We start from the raw sequence: 14,541 nt of genomic DNA on the forward strand, positions 1-14,541 counted from the left end.
AGATTGATATTTACAATGGAGCGTTGTGGCCCAGTGGATTAGTCTTCGGACTTTGAAACAGAGGGTCGTGGGTTCGAATCCCAGCCATGGCGTAATTTCCTTCAGCAAGAAATTTATCCACATTGTGCTGCACTCGACCCAGGTGAGGTAAATGGGTACCGGCAGGAAGTAATTCCTCAAAAAGCTGTGTGCACCGAGAAGGTAGCCTAGCTTAGCCGGGTAATAATAGCAGGGCCCGCTGGGAGAACAGTTTTCGGAACTGAAGTGGCTACCCTGGGTAAATATACCTTTATTATTATTATTATCTTGCTGTTCCATGAAACTCACAATTCTTAGCTTACTTTATTGCGATAACTCTCAAGTCTTGACATTCCCTTTGTTAACTGACCGCTACAAACATAAACCCTCCTGTTCCACATTTATTCAAGGGTGCTTAAATTACAAAGTAAGTAATCGCTTTATCATTATCATGACGTGGTAATCTGACTGCAAATGGAATTTCACTTTGGGGAATATTAGAAAGATAAAACAAAATAAATGTACAAACCAACCCCACGAAATGAATAAATGAGCTCTTCTTACTTGCATAATCGTGATAAACTGCTGCTCATGCTCCACGTTGTCTGTAGGGGGCGCCCCAAGCATGCTCGCTAGGAGTGAGGAATTAAAGAAGTATTTCCACTTGCTTTGCAGCATCTCAAATAGTAACCTGTAGAGGGCGGGCTTGATGTCTGGTGATGATTTCTGGTAAGAAAATACAGTTTACATAAATTCCATGAGCTTTCATGACAATTTGTAACTAAGAGCTGGAAATTTTTTTGTAATCAAGATGATTTTTCTAACAATAATTTTGCAATTGTTCTTCACTTTCCTCATCAATCCTTGCATTGTTTTTTTTTTGCTTATTCATCCTAGTAATCTCTAAGGTATATCAAGATAATGACTTATGGGTTCATTTCATAAAACTGTTTCATAATAACAAATTAGCAATAAGAGTTAAAAGCTACTGAAATCATTCAATCTAATTGGCAGCTGGTAAATTTGTTATATGACTTATACATTTGTTATTTTAACAAGTTTTTATGAAATGGAACCATGGATTGTTGTGTTTATTATCATCCCATTTTGTGAAAGCAAACGTTAATCTTATTCAAAACTTTCAAGACCCAAATAGTGCAAGCAATTATTTTTCCTCACGTTCCACCACTTGTGTTCTTTGATAAGTTCTCTGTTCCTTATATGCAGGCAAATGTTCTTTTTTTTCACTCATAGAATTCCTTTATTTTCTGTTCGTTATGTATAATTATTGCAAATTACTGAAGACCAGGGGAGCATTTCATCAACATTTCTGTCCGACAAGTTGTCAGAGCTGACAACTTGATATTGATATTACACTGATAACTGTTGAATAAACCAGGGCTTATAAACCAGAGCTTATTGGATGAAATGAAAACAAGTCTTTTCATTAAACGCTCCCCAGAGTGGCAAAAAAACCCCAATTCAAATCAAATTCATTGTTACCTCTGCAACAATGGGGTATATGTGATCCATGCAGATTGAAATAATACTTGGAAGAAATGTCTTGAATGCTGAACCGGGTTCCTGGACTATGATCTCTAGAATCTGCAGAAACCTATACCAAACAGAAAATAAACAAGAACAGTCCATGTGAGGTGTATAATGACCAATTACACTCTGATTTAGGTCCTTTTTCAAGTCTTTGCAGTGTCTTTTAACAGGAATCTCACCATAGAAGCACTTTGCATCTTTTCATGGCGGCCTTCCTGCATTTCTCATTGTCTTGTACGTGATAAAGTGTGAAAAGTGGTAATGAAAGGCCGTTTGCGGGATTCCCCCATGAATGACGCAGTTCTGACTTTCAACAAGGTACCTTAAAGAGAAATGCCAGCTGTGGAAACAATCTCAAAATGAGTTTGAACATAATCCAATAAAATTACCACCCAAGCAAAAATGTGCTAAATAGCTCTGGAAAAAAAAGGTGTAATTGCTGAAAAATGAGCAAAGTAAACACAGAATTCTTTCAAAAGTCTGGTATTTTTCGAGCAATATTACTACACTGTCCCATATATGCTACTCTGTGTAAGTGATCACAATTTTTTCTGTTTTCAGCTAAGATTTTATGATTTCACTAGGATAACTTTACATTAATGTACTATTTATGATAATATCGTAACAATTATCTTGATTTCAAAGACTTTCTCATGAAATAATTGTTTGCTCCAACTTCATTCCTTTACCTTTAACCCTAAGAAGACTGGGGAGGGGGCTGATTCAGCCCCCCTCTACATTTTTTGCGATAAAAGCGCTCGCTGACTTTTTACTTTTAGGACTTTTGAGACCAAAATTGCGACCCCCGGGTATGCGATTCAGATATTACTTAACATTTTGCTAAAAAACGTGAATTTGTGTACAAATCTAATGAAAATAGTGTTCTTAGCCCTCCACCCCCTTAGTCTTCTTAGGCATCAAAATATCCCAGTCTATTTAGGGTTAATGAAAAATGAGGGTAAACATTGTACTTACTTCTCTACAACACTGATCCCAGAATCACTTTCATGTTTGATGGTTGCTGCTAGCTGCTGCCTGTAACAATACAACAACAAGATATTAAAGGGAAAGTGGACTGCATTGTCTCTCATTGACTGTGTTATAGATAGCTATTCTTAAAATATTCATATCGATGACAATTACCAATACAGAGGAAAAATTACCTAACAATTTTATTTGTGCGGATACACTAAAATGTTTTGAGAAGGTACCAGTTTAGAATCTTTGTAACATGATTATTGTGATATGAATGACCTGAGGAGTGAATTGATGTGTTACCATTCAAGTGGGGATACATCACAAGACTACACTGATCAGAATATTGCATTATGGGTAATGAACCAGGTCATATAAGAGTAGTTGAATACTTGAGATGGGGCTATTAAGGCTGCTGGTTCATTCATCCTTTAAAAACTTGTGTAATTAACCCTAAGAAGACGGGGGGGGGGGGGGACTGATTCAGCCCCCACCCCAGTCTTCTTAGGGTTAATTACATTTGATCAGATTCCCATAAAGAGTCTGTGAACCAAAAATCAGCATTTCAGGGGCATTAATTAGTTGATTTTTCGCAGAATTTGATCTTGGAGTTTTGTAGATAATGTCATGGGTAACGCACGTGCCAATTATCATCGCGATCGACGGCCGAGATCATGGGGGGAGGGAACCAACCCCCCTTCCCCCAGTCTATTTAGGGCTTAATATGAATGCCAGTTGTGGTAACGATCAAGAAATGAGTTTGAACAGAATCAAATTAAAGGACCATCCAAGTATTTTAATGTATAAAAGTGAAAAATATGTGCCAAATGATACTGTTAGAAAATAAATTGACAAAAAAAGCAAACCATTCCTTTCCAATAACAAGCTTCACCAAATGAGCTAATCTATGTGAGTGATCTTCCATGTGGCCATTTTCAACTGATCTATAGTGATTTCCAAGAGTTATTTTTATGTAAATGAACCATGTCTAGATCTAAAATAATGTGGCAACAATTAACATAGATTTTAAAGAATTTCTCATGAAAAATCTTTTGGGAAAATTGCATCAGTTGGATAGAAGCGAGAATGGAAATATGGATGAGTTTGCATGTATGTTACTTGTGATTTCAAAGTATAAAATTACCTTGTGAACAAGTTGATGAACATTGACATTATATGTTGAATAGTAGGAATTCCCATCTGAACTCTTAGCCCTTGGAAGAGGGCCAGGAAAAAGCTCATCATTTCATCTACGACATCTATGAGAAATAGAAGTTTTGAGATGAACATAACATTAAAAAAAACAACTTCATACTGCATAAAGCATGAGGAGGGCATTTCATAAAATTTGTCATTACTGACAGTTACTATGGTAACAATCAGAGAGCAGTGCTTCTCAGCCAATCAAAACCAATTATTTCACTGATATTTCATGAAACACCCCGCTGTGCTTGAAATGCATAAATTTCTGGTGAAGCGTAATCATGGAATTGGCCTATTACAAATTTTACTTCTCTACTGCCTCCACTGCAATCTCTAACACCATCACAATCACCACCTAGAGCAAATCATTCACATCTGCTACTATCTCCACTTCACCAATCCTGAGCATTTACACGGCCATTGGGGGAGCGTTTCAGAGGACTTGCTGAACATTTCATTTGACATGTCTGTTTTATCCAAGTTACCATAGTAACAGTGCTAAGTGAAAAAGAAAATCAAAGAAAACATGGTTAGAGGAGTGCTTCATGGAAGGACTTGTCAAATGTTTCATCTGACACTGAGAGTAACAGTGCTTCTCAGTCAATCAAAATCAAGCAAAACGGTCAGATCTGACATGTTTTCAGGAAAATAAATAATGATGAAAACCTCCCAAGGATCAGATTAGGCTAATTCAAGTTTTAGAAGGGCACTTGATTTCAAGTTGGCTGGTCAGAAGGGAAGGGGGTAACCGAAGAGGACATGGAAGAAGTGGTGGAGGGTAGGGTTGAGGGAGCAGGATGCACAGAAGAGTAAAGTGAGGTTTAGAGTGAGGGTGATCTCTGTGAATGCAAGGTGAATTTGGCCACTCCCGTAGTCAGGGACTATGAAACCAAATTGAAAACCAGATGACTGACCGACAATGGCAGCAGCACCACCCACAAGAACTAAATCAAGAACAAACCTGGTTGTTGAATGTAGAGTGGGAAGATGTGTAGTGTGACCTCTATACACTCCCTGACAGAGTGATAGCACAACTGTTTTGTCTTTGAGACTTCACCAGCAATAGACTCTACCTGGTCTGACAAGATCTGCAACGTTTTCCTGATGACAGGTTTAGCTGGGGATAAAGGAGGAAGAAAAAAATCAGAAACTCTAATACATTTCAGGTTGATTAGGACTGACTTTAAATTTTCTCTGTACACATGGGGCATTGTATCATCCATGGCAAAATAATATATAGGTTCTTTTGGTTTTTACAAGCATGATCATAACTAAGACATATGGGAAAGAGAAAGATAATCCAGCTTATCAAATTATGGCGAATTGAAGGATAACAACAGTCACTTGCATCCCTCTAATCGCAAGACGGATCATGGTAATGGTAGAGGGACCAACTCACCTCTCTCCTGGAGAGCCTTGTCCGTCTGGATACCTTGGACATTCTTGAGTTCTCTGTACTCCTTGGTCAGTCTGAAGATAAATCCTGAATGATGCTCTGATCTGACAGGCCACTGCTGCTCGCTGTCTGGAATGTTAGCCCATGGTAGGGTCAGAATATTGGAAAGTCCTCTGCAAACAAGGAGCTGGACCTGAAAGGAACAAGAAATTCAGAGTTGAGTAATGGTCTGATGGAATCTTAGCCCATGGAAGGGTCAGAATATTGGAAAGTCCTTTGCAAACAAGGAGCTGGACCTGAAAGGAACAAGAAATTCAGAGTTGAGTAATGGTCTGATGGAATGTTAGCCCATGGTAGGGTCAAAATATTCAGAATATTGTAGATCCCTGTACACACAAGGACCTGGAAAGGAAAGGAACATTCAAAGTGTGATGGTCCAATGGAATGTAACCCCATGGTCAGGTCAGGATTTTCGAAAATCCTCACTGGATAATGATTCAGTAAATAATCAATGTTTCACATGATCTTTGGTTTAAATGGACTTTGCTCATTTTACCTGTGAAGTGTATTATAAGATATCAGTTGAAATTAATCTGTTGATAGACTTTCGTAAAAATGGCTCTTCAGGGAAGTCCCATTCCGGGCATTTGACAATACTGACTCCCAACTGGATGAGGTACTTCAAGTATAACTCAAAATGAACCGTTATCAGGTGTATTCAACAAAACGGTACATAGATGGTCATTACAGGGGGAAAGGAATTTGTATTCAACAGTCGTACTTTGGAATATAGTCGTACTTGTGATAAACGTACTTGTGATAAACATATTTATCACAATCATAAAATTTCTCCTCATCTTACCATAAATTGCCAGTGTGTAGATTTAATCTAGAACTTGGGTGATTGAATAAATACACGCAGCTAGATAAGTGAGACGTTCCAGCTTATTTCCTCATGAAAATGTCAGGGGTGTGAGTGGTCACAAATAAAAAGATCTGAAAAATGCTGAAGAGTATTGAAAAAGTCTGAAAAAGAAAGAGCTCCCATACTTTTTGTACAAAGGAGAGCCAAAACTAAGCTGAAAATCAAAACAAAAAATCTGAACTCTCATACCCCTGAAATGTACTTCATAAAAACAAAGCCAGGTGAGGTCAGATCAGATATTAACTACATGCAGTAATAATGCCTTGTATCTATTCAGCTCAGTAAATTGCCAATTCGTTAACTCACCACATGGTCTACCTTCATTCAGGCTTATGCCATTCCATCAATCAGCATTTCGTCTAACAACCATTTGGTCCAATCATCAGTTCGTCTTTTACCATTTCGTCTAATAGCCAGTTGGTCTAATACCCATTTTCTTTTCACTCATTTTACATAATTAACACTTTACTTTAATTAGACCAAATGGTATATGGACTAAACGGCTACTGGACCAACTGGTTATAAGACGGAATGGCATTAGACTAAATGAAAGTAGACCATGTGGTGAGTGGACGAACTGATGGTAGACCAAATGATAGTACATGAGTTGGCAATTGGAGGAATTGGCATTAGACGAATTGGAAATTTATCCTGCAGCTCACCTCTGTCTGTAGTCCTGACAACGACCCTCCGCTGACATCATTGAAAAGCTTCTGTATTGCAGGCATCTCTATGAGGAATGTTGGACGTACTGTACTGGCTACGGACATGAACAGGTGGGCTGAAGACAGGATTATCTTACTAGGGATCTGAGGAGACAAAACCAAAAATTGTTATGATGGCAACAATGATGATGATAATGGTAGCGGTAATAATGATAATAATAATAGTTACATTTATGTGGCATTTTAACAGGAAGGAGATCAGATTGATGATAATAATAATGATGATGATGGTAATCAATAATAATAATAATGATAATAATGATAGTTACATTTGTGTGGCACTTTAACCCTTCTCTAACTGGGAGGGGGGTCAAATTTATTGTGATTGTGAAATCGCCGCAAAAATTTGAATGCACATAGAACTGGATGTGAACTACAAAACTTTACAGTGAAATTTTCGAAAAAATCAGTTGCTTATACTTCTTGATTAGAAAAAGTATATCCTGGTCTGAAATGGCCCAGTAAAATTAATGTTAATACTTCGTGTTTCCAGACGCTTTACATGGGATTATTTCCCTGGTCAAAAGATCTAGGCATAACACACACAATGCAAGCACTTCCTCCTTCACTTTCAAATTGCTCGGCATTCTACAATCGCTTTTGCATCGTTCCGTTGACCAGTTTAACCCCTAGGTGGAGAGTGGCAGAGTAAGGATTAACGCGCCACCAAAGGAGACTGGGCCATGGTGGGATATGAACACACGGCTGTCTGTTCAGATCTACTACACTACGACACTTCCACACGTACATATGTAGAGGTACATGCATTTTTTGCATTGCACATCTGCTCAATAAAAAAGCATTCTTTTTTTCAGTTATTTGTGTACAAGTAGATGGAAAAATACTGATTTTCATAACTTGCTGTAGGGCACTTGTAACTTAACATCCTCAGGCATCTAAATCACATTTTTCTCATCTCACTCGATCAAATTCGACAAAACAATAAATTCAAGACTGATATTTTATTTTTCTTGAAATTATAATGGTGGAATATTTGCAGGTTTGACATCAATACCTCCAATTCAAGTGAAATAATAATAAAATTAGAATTATGTGGATCTGAGTGGCATTATCAGATTCATTAGGGTACATAGTATACATTTTCTGCACCAAAGTGGTTACCTATTAACAGTGACACCCTTTATATTTATCGTAACAATGGCTGACAATCTTGGGTTGACATCTGAAGGGGGTACTTACATTCCCCTTAGCCCCCGCCAAAAAAAAATAATTGGAACGAAGAGGTTGCATATGGGAGGAAGGCAAGATACATCATTTCGTCAATTTGACTTGATCAATAGTTTAATGTCTTTATGGTGAAAGACAACATCTCGCCAAGTCGACTTCGGAAAACTGGTACACCAAGAATGGTGAAAAAGGTAATCTCGTCATGTTGAGCCATTAAAACTTAAATGGCAATATTTTATATTCACAGCATGCCGCACCATATCCAGTTGGAAACAAGGCCGCAGTATAGCTGGCTAAAGAGCAACATCCACACACACTATTTGACTACACAACATGAGACTACTAACCTGTTTGGCAAGTTCAGGTGCAATGGCTTCCACCAAGTTGGTCATAAGGGGTAACATCTTGTCATGATGTCTGCTTCCAGGTTTACTCGTCTCGTTGTAGAACTGCGCTAACCAATGACTATAGGCCTTCAGGGCAGCTAAAGCTTGCGCATGTCTGCAGTTAATGAAACAAGATCAGGATAAGCCACTCTATTTCATGACACCATGATTTGATTTTGACTAATTTTTAATCATAATATATTTCACTATTTAGGTATGCCGATTGAGAGAGCCTGAAGATCAGAGTAGTATTTATCATCCATATTTTTGCAAGAAACAATACCAGTACCAGTCCAGCCTCCCAATAGTGACCACCTCTTTGTAATGCACAATTTTTCATTTTTATTGAATGGTTTTATAACAATTATGTTCATAGTATCTTAAATTGTAAAAATACTTTTTTGTAAAGCACTAATAATTATCATAACAATAATAGTTACACTTATATAGCGCTTCATATGTTGTATTTCTAAGCACTTTACACTGTAATAATTAGTGGCCACTTGCCTATAGTACAAAACTACGAGCATTGTTATCATCATTATTAAATACATTATTTACACTATCTAGATACTCACGTTTCTACAAAGTCTGGCTTGAGTACTGTTGGTGCTGCATTCTTCATTCTGTATAGCTTCATATTGGTGCCATACACTGCTGCTTGACATAACCTACAGGAATAACAAGCAAAGAAAGAGATCATGTAGCTGCTACAGTAGATCCATCGCTAGGCACTGTCTTACAAAGTTATTTTATTGATCCAATCAACCACAACTATGGAAAGCCAGCAATGTCAATATCTACTATGCATGTTTGTTCAAAATATTTTCTAGATATGGTGTCAAGTCATACATTCATTGTTTTCTTGAAAATTCAGTGTGCTTTTCTTTGCTTTCAAAGGAAGTTGTGCAAATATCCTGTAGAAAAAATTATGACATTGATGGATTTCCGTAGTTGAGATTGACTGGAACAATCGTAACTCTTTGTAAGATGAGATCCTGATCAACCACAACTATGGAATGCCAGCAATGCCAACATCTAAAGTGCATGTATGTTCAATTGTTTTTCTTGATATGGGCTCCGTAACACAAAGGTTTGCAATCAATCGCTAAACACCAATGACCAATCAAGATCATTGTGGCACGCACACTCTGTTTAAAATACTGACCGGGAGCCAATCAGTGCAGTTCTTTCATATTTGCAATTCATCGCAAACCTTTGTGTTACAGAGCCATGATGTATACTCAGACATCATTCATTGTTGTCTTGACAATTGAGTGTGCTCCTCTTTGTTTACAAATGACAATGTGCAAATTTCCTGTAGGAAAAATCAATTAATTATGAAAGATTTCCAAAAAGTTAAGCTTGATTGGATCAATCAGAAAATACAGGTGTATCGTTTGTATTCAAAACATAACACTATGCATATGCTATTATAACTACACCTGATACAACTGGCATTCCTGTGGTTTAAGTCAATTGGGTGTCAGCTTTTAAAGGGGATTCAAGACAATTTGGATATAAATTACACCTGGTAGAATGTGGTATATGAAAAGATGTCATGTAATGCCACTGGAAAACCCCTTATAGTAGAGTCATTATCTCACTTTCCCTTGCCCAATAGTTGACTGAGGGGAATTAAGGGCTTGGCGAATAATGTCTCACTGGCACATAGAGTTTGCTGTCCCACAGAGATGTCTGTGTTGTAGGTCAGTAAATACTAATCCACTCCCCATGAAAGCCGCAACCAATGCTCTTGGTAACCACCAATGTTTATTGCCAGGCAGGCATGGTTGGATATATGAAACTACTTTTGACCAATCAGAAGACTGAATTTGTCAACATTCTTAGATACGTTTATAATAATCAATATGGAGTTTTTACAGCAGCTATGCAGATACTTACTGGAACATAGAGAATCTATTGTCAACTGCTCTACATGATAATGAAATCTTTGTCAAGGGTTGGTAAATTGAAACGGCACTTTCTTTCATGACTCTCCCCAACAACACATTAGCAATTTTTTGTCAGCTCCAAAATGATGGACAAAAGTGCTGTTGCTATTTACCAATCTTCGACAAACACCTCCCAGGTTTTCATTGTGATTTAGCTGGCATTTTCAACGTATTTGCCTGCATGCTAGGATTGATTCTGCATCGCAGTGTGAACACTCCCTAATAAAATCTGAACCTCACCTTTCTATTAATGAGAGGGCGTTATCGAACCTCTCTGTGAACTTGTCTCCTATGAAGTGCTCTGCTAACCTTCCTAATGCTTGGAACATGGAACAAAGGTCTCGCAGTGTACAATGTAATCTCCTACACTCGTTCTCCTGGTTGACATTCAACCTTTGACCTGAAAGGTTTTACAGACAGAGGGAGAGAAAGAGAGAGGCAGAGAGAGGGAGAGAAATAGGGAGAAGAAAGCAAGAGAGATGGAGGGAGATATCAACATTATCTTTATCCTTTTATTAGGCCTGAATCAAATGTTTAAACAACATTCAAACAACCGATAAAACAAAACAAAAGTCAACAAATTTTACTAACTTTATTAACTTAAAATTGTTGGGAAACAGTGACCCTAAAATATGTTAAAACTGACCAATGATTCCCTTAATTCATATCATACTTTGTAATATTTCTGTAAAGATAAGACACAAGACTCAAAGTCTAGATCTAACATCTACAAATTTACCAATCTGAGCATGTGGGGACAAAAAAGTCACACGATTTGGTTTTTGAGTCGTTCTGCTTAATACATCTTGTCATAAAAAGCAGATAAATTTGATTACTTGTCAATATTTCCTTATTTTGTGACAGTTGACATTGAATGGATAGATGTCATGATATGCTCAGTCATACAGAAGATTCATGAACAGAGTACATATATTGAAAATACCAGTCAAATAAATAAAAAAAAAAAACAGCTGGGAGGTCTTTGTAAAAAAAATTGTGAAACAGAACAGCAGTTTCATCCTAAGTGTTAGAAAAATTACAAATGTGTTGTTTGTCCAATATCAACGACTAGACTGCTATCTTGATCCACCAACTTTCAACAAAGTCTTCTTTACTGTTATCATGATTGGCATATGACAATGCATTTTCTCTGTTCCTGACTTCTCTGTACGTCACCAAGAGATAACTCCCTACCACTCATACGCAAAGAACTTCAAGATTGAGGGGGGGGGGGGTGGAAAAGGGGAGGAGACAGAGAAGATTTAACTTACCCTCTGGGATATCAATCACATACTGTCTGAGGCCCAGGTATACAGTCAGATATTCTTGGAATGGTGGGTACTTGATAGACGGACAGTCAGAAAGAAAACAAATTAATTATTTTCATTCATCATTAATTATTTTTTATTTATTTTATATTAATATTGTATTTTTACTTGAAATACTAACATTTTAATCTTTCCTAGAACATGTAGATCAGCCCTCCCCCTCTCCGTAAACCAACCGAATTCGCAAAGTTCAAACAGGACATTTCATAACGTGATGACATTCATAATCACAAACACTAAGTAGTGACATAGATGGGTCAGAGAGTCTATCCTATTTGAACAGTACCGAGGTAATCTCCTTTTCTCAAAAGTACTTTGCCATCTGCTTTATATGTACTAGGATTTTGTCGACATCATCAACCCATCACACCATTGATTTCTTACATTCTGATAGTGAATTTACAATCAAACCTGCACTACCAACCACATGTCTATTAAGTCAACAATTTTGGTTTTATTTAAATGATTTTCTGGAATGAAACACGTCTTACAGAAATCCATCCTATAAAGAGCACTTGCTCACAAAGACCACATTTGCTTCCCTCGGGCGGTCTTTATAGACAGGTTTGGCTGTATCTCCTTCATTATTCAAACAAACATTCCTCTTTCACTTACCACTAAACTAAATGCCTCTGTAGGTAAGAGTTCAGCAATCTTAGCAATGACCTCCAAGCCTTGTCTGAGGTAGCACTGCCATTCCGTCTCACACTGTCAATCAAAACAAATATCTTATTATCTCTTTGACCAAGTCTGACATTTTCAATTAAACAATATTGCATTTGCATATTTAGGGTCTGCATAAAAAAAGTGACCCTGATTTTTCGCATTTTACGGTTGGTTGGATGAGGTCAAACTGGCAATTTTTTTTTTTTTTTTAGAAATAATCAAAACATTCATAACATTAAGAAATTATGCCTTCTACCTTAATATGAGGAAGAATATCAAAGTTTCTGAGGAAAAGAAATCTTTACTTTTAAAAGTGCCATGAAATTGTAAGCTTTCAATTCTGCTGCCAATAATTAGCCTACCATTTAGAAGACAATTTCATCAGTGCTTTCAATTCCATTGAAATTGCTAAACATACATTAGTCACAAGATTTTGAAGGCTACACACTGATAATATAAAGTAATATAATAGCACACAAACTTTTTTCTGCTGGTATACTAAAGAGTCAATAACACTATTTCTGTCCGTACATATCTTTCAATGGAAACTTACATCATCATAAATGTTATCATCATCTAGTTCCTCCAGCTGTGCCTGGTTGTATCTAAACTGTAACTTGTGTAGTATTTCAGACATCACAGATATTAATGCATCTTTGTATCTAAACAATGAGAGGAGGCAATAGCAATTGGTTAATACTGGTATAAAATTTGTTTGGTGCCATGTTTCACAAAAAATATACAATACACAGCAAAAATTACTTATGAATTCCAATTGATTGTAAGGTTAATATCATATCTTTTAAATACTTACAGGGCACTTTTGTTTCATTCATTTTGCCTTTCCAAAAATACGAAAACAAATGGTTACAGTTGGAAAGAAATGAGACAAAAAATGAGAAAGTTTTGGCCATTCAAAGAAAAATTGGTGTCAAAGAAAATCATGTATCTTGTTTTTAACTTAACCTCACAACTTTAAATTTTGACATTACAAAGAAGAATTATTTTTCTTTTTGAAGACTAAATTCCTTTTTGGGGGCGCTTCTTTCAGAGAACCTTGCCTATGGACTTACTGGGGGTGGCAGGTCGCAATTGGACGTTAAATCTCAATCTGGGGCCTGTTTCATAAAACATAAAATAATAATATCCTATTTGCAAGAATAGTTAAAAGGTACTGAAATCCTTCAATCTGATTGGCAAATAGTAAATTTGTTACAGAAACTGTTCACTTCTCATTATAACAAGGATTTGTGAAACAGGGACCCTATTGACAATGCATCAATCATCAGCTGGATAAAATCAATTACTAGTAACTGACTGACCTGTCTACAAAGTGGTTCATTTCAGGGTTTCTTGATGAGTTGGTCTTGTCGATGAGATAGTCCAGGAATATGGTCCAGATGTCTAAACAAGAATAGTAACCTTCTGGCTCCGGCTGAAAAGAAAATTGCAACAGAGAATTAGTAATGCACACTTTGAATAAAAACACACATGGCTTTTGTTTGGTTGAAATGAACTATCTAAGGGTGAACTAAACAATTTTCTTCAGGGACTATTCTGCTACCAAGATCAGAAAACCTAATCTTAGTTTATTTACATGTCTGTGAAAACTGACCTTAAAAATATTATTCACAACTTTTCATGTAGTTTTCCCATTCTATATCCACATTATATCTGGTTGTTTTTTATTTCATTTCAAACTCTGCCTTTACTTGTTTATTTTTTGGTTCCTTATTTCTTTTTGTCTTAATTGCATATAATAATGATTATTTTGATTTGTTCAATAAAAAAATGCAAATATATTTGAACAAAATATATACTTGAGTGGTCCCATGTTAATATTTATGTGTGTTGGGCAGAAGCATGTCTCTTTGTCAATTTAAGAAAATATCTCAACACTGATTCAGCAATGGTAGAGAACATCAAGGGCCCATAACACAAAGCTAAGCAATCAATCATAGATGAATATCTGTATGATTGATTGCACTGACTACAATGTAAAATCAATCATAAAAATCAATTCTAGGATTAATCAGTAACCTTTGTGTTACAGGACCGAGGTCTTTGAGAATATGCTGCTTACCTGCTTGAATGTGTACTTGAAGAGGAGGGATAGGAACTCAAGCACTGGAAAATGGGAGTTGCTCTCAAACCGGCGGAGGTGAACACTGACAAATAAACCTAAAAACTCTGTGAATTTCTCTACATAACTGCACATTGGGAAG

At 36.7% G+C, this 14,541-nt stretch overlaps 1 protein-coding gene across 1 annotated transcript in view; it reads right to left on the reverse strand.

The window, feature by feature from the left end:
- LOC121422532 (exportin-6-like) overlaps positions 1-14,541 on the reverse strand; it is a 33,003-nt gene that overhangs the window by 3,918 nt on the left and 14,544 nt on the right. Inside the window, exons 8-22 of the mRNA XM_041617666.1 lie at positions 14,400-14,526; positions 13,639-13,751; positions 12,870-12,978; positions 12,266-12,358; positions 11,594-11,663; positions 10,563-10,722; positions 8,946-9,038; positions 8,329-8,482; positions 6,731-6,877; positions 5,147-5,336; positions 4,709-4,864; positions 3,689-3,803; positions 2,545-2,604; positions 1,522-1,633; positions 583-744 (exon numbers count right to left, since the gene is read on the reverse strand). Coding sequence (XP_041473600.1) covers positions 583-744; positions 1,522-1,633; positions 2,545-2,604; positions 3,689-3,803; positions 4,709-4,864; positions 5,147-5,336; positions 6,731-6,877; positions 8,329-8,482; positions 8,946-9,038; positions 10,563-10,722; positions 11,594-11,663; positions 12,266-12,358; positions 12,870-12,978; positions 13,639-13,751; positions 14,400-14,526 — 1,861 coding nt within the window. The remainder of the gene's footprint in view (positions 1-582; positions 745-1,521; positions 1,634-2,544; positions 2,605-3,688; positions 3,804-4,708; positions 4,865-5,146; positions 5,337-6,730; positions 6,878-8,328; positions 8,483-8,945; positions 9,039-10,562; positions 10,723-11,593; positions 11,664-12,265; positions 12,359-12,869; positions 12,979-13,638; positions 13,752-14,399; positions 14,527-14,541) is intronic.

This window comes from Lytechinus variegatus, chromosome 10 (genome assembly GCF_018143015.1).
Source record: "Lytechinus variegatus isolate NC3 chromosome 10, Lvar_3.0, whole genome shotgun sequence".
NCBI lineage: Eukaryota > Metazoa > Echinodermata > Echinoidea > Temnopleuroida > Toxopneustidae > Lytechinus > Lytechinus variegatus.